Genomic DNA, 2,354 nt, shown 5'->3' with positions numbered 1-2,354 from the left:
AAACTTAACGCGTTTAGCACCTAAACTATTGGTTTTGGTCCATTTTTATACTAAACTTAAAAAAAAAATCAAAACTTAACGTCGAATTTTGAACGGCTACTAAAATGAAAAAAAACTAAACTTTAGATATGATTTTGAAAAAAATTAAAAGTTTAAGTAAAAACAGACAAAACTAATAATTTAAGTATTAAACACGTAATTTAACATAAAATGAATTTTAGGAGACTAAATATGAACAATGTCCATTAACTAATGGGGCCAAAGGCCAAAGCCCCCTTCTACTCTGTAGTTAAAATTCGAATTAAGTTAAATATATGATATTTATAATATTATCAAGCGTTTGGATCAACCAACACATGTATGACTCACGAACTGCGTGTGTCCACGATGAACCGAGTGTTCGACATATAGGATAGTAGGATCATCTACGATGAACGTTTCAGTTCCTCTTAGTGAAGGCTACACAACAGCAAGATTCCTTCACCATGCTGCTTCTGTTGTTGTTTCTTCAAACTTGGCATGTTACTGATGTCTACAAGGGGTGGACGTCTGATTGGGATGAGTCCGGCGGTGCATTGATCGTCATCTTTTAACCGACACGAGTACCCTTCTCTGTTTCACTTTGTGCTTCTCGATTGATTGGTGAAGCAACTCGGGTCCTCGCCGTTTTTCGCTCTCTTTCCTGCCTAAATCTCTCGACCTCTTGGCGAAGAACATATACTTGTGCCTGTGACTCGTTAGCCTCGGCTTCCGACGAGAGAGCTCTCTGTCTCCATTCTTTAACCTAATGAAAGCAAACCAACATGTTAAGCAACTAGAAATGATGTGCGATTGTTTCAATACTTCTTAAGTGGCTTGCCAAAATCTTACAGCAGATTGCAGGGATCGAATCCGATAATCCAAATCGAGTGCTCGATCTTCCCAGAAATCACGAGACGCGTGCAATTCTTCCATCTCATCCCTTACCAGCACCAACATGCCTTGCATCTGTGACCATTGCTCGGTCTCGGCACGAATTTGATCCACAACCCTCTGCACTATTGCCTTGCAATGCCCTGAACACACTCGTGCCTCATGGGGCATTTTCTCCTGCAAAAAAACAAGTTATAATACAAAAATGGAACTAATATGATTGTTGTTAAAGATTGATGATGATTAAAGGCACTACTTTGCATGATTGTTGTAAAGAAGATGACGATAAATCTGAATATTCCTCTAACAAAAACCCCTTCGACAATCCATCCATCTTTGTTCTCAAATTCTCCACCTGCAAATCTGAATAGTTTCGTACATTGCGGTTATGATCATCGTCTTCGCTGATGGTTTTGATAGACATGCTCGCTTCGGCCATCTGTCGAATCTCTTTCACGCATTGTTCTTCATCGGATATTCTTTTAAACCCAGATTTTTCTAGCTGTTTCTGGAGTGAAGATAGTTTTTTATCGAAGTTACTGAAAATTTTTACCTCTATGTTTTTAACACCTGATCTCTTTTGTAGATTCTCTATTTTCTCGACCAATTCATTGATCTGCTCGTCCAGTAATGCCATGTTTACATTCTTCCCTTCGCAGATGTTCTTTCTTCCCTGTAAACCAAATGCCAAAACCAAAGTCAAAAAAGAAATATTTTCCCGAGAACCAAACAGAAAAGGAAGGGAGAAGAAGAAACCGACGGAAAGTAAAATTTGAGCAGCGGATTTCAATGTCCTCTCCATATGCACCCTTCTTCTCTCCATTTTCTTAACGGCGATCTTCCTTTCCATCCTCAACAAGTTACACTCGGCTCTCAACATCTCAGCTTGGAACCTCCATTTCTCTTCTTCAACAAAGGCTACGCTGCAGCTGCGGTTTTCTCTCTCCTCCTCCTCCGCCACCCTCCCTCTTCTCATCTCGTCGTCACTCTCCCTCGGGCTCACCAACACCACCGGAACACTCCCACTTGTAAAAGACCCTCCTCGATAAAACAAGCTCTCCAGAACCATCCCTTTTCTCTCTTTACCGGGAAGTTCCGAAGGACTCGCCTTGGGCGCTTTCCTTCGAGGCCGCCGTGGCAAATGGATGATTCTCGGACTTGGCTGCGCCGGTGGGTATTGCCATTTAGCTCTCCTTGTTATAGTTGTCCCCATCGACACCCTCTCCATGCCAAAAAAAAAAAACTCTCTTTGCTTTCGTTTCGAAAAGGCTTGATTTTTGAAAATTTAAGAGCTTCTCTATAATTGGGTACTCGGTTTCAGTTGCAGACAGTGGGAATTCTGTTAATATTTTGCAAACACAGATGCACTGTTCTTCTTCAAGTTGTCGGAAAAAAATGAATAAATAAATAAATATAGAGGTTGTTTTGTCCTGTTTAGGGTT

The 2,354-nt window shown here is 40.8% G+C and overlaps 1 protein-coding gene across 1 annotated transcript; it reads right to left on the bottom strand.

Moving 5' to 3' along the window:
• Positions 1-589: 589 nt before the first annotated feature.
• On the bottom strand, positions 590-2,140 carry LOC120190545 (trichohyalin-like). The gene is made up of 4 exons (XM_039193627.1): positions 1,673-2,140; positions 1,169-1,585; positions 871-1,089; positions 590-784 (listed from the first exon to the last, which is right to left on the bottom strand). Exons 1-4 carry the CDS (start codon positions 2,138-2,140, stop codon positions 590-592), a joined length of 1,299 nt encoding a protein of 432 aa, XP_039049558.1.
• Positions 2,141-2,354: the final 214 nt, after the last annotated feature.

Source organism: Hibiscus syriacus, unplaced genomic scaffold (genome assembly GCF_006381635.1).
Source record: "Hibiscus syriacus cultivar Baekdansim isolate YM2019G1 unplaced genomic scaffold, ASM638163v2 tig00000340_pilon, whole genome shotgun sequence".
NCBI lineage: Eukaryota > Viridiplantae > Streptophyta > Magnoliopsida > Malvales > Malvaceae > Hibiscus > Hibiscus syriacus.
The sequence above is the reverse complement of the archived record's forward strand: the minus strand, read 5'-3'. Positions and strand labels throughout refer to the sequence as shown.

Excerpts from the sequence above, each read along its gene's own strand:
- LOC120190545 (XM_039193627.1), bottom strand. The coding sequence starts at position 2,140 with ATGGAGAGGGTGTCGATGGGGACAACTATAACAAGGAGAGCTAAATGG. Across the intron at positions 1,586-1,672 it reads CTGCTCAAATTTTACTTTCC|GGAAGAAAGAACATCTGCGA; the intron begins GTCGGTTTCTTC and ends TTTGGTTTACAG. Across the intron at positions 785-870 it reads TTCGATCCCTGCAATCTGCT|GTTAAAGAATGGAGACAGAG; the intron begins GTAAGATTTTGG and ends TGCTTTCATTAG.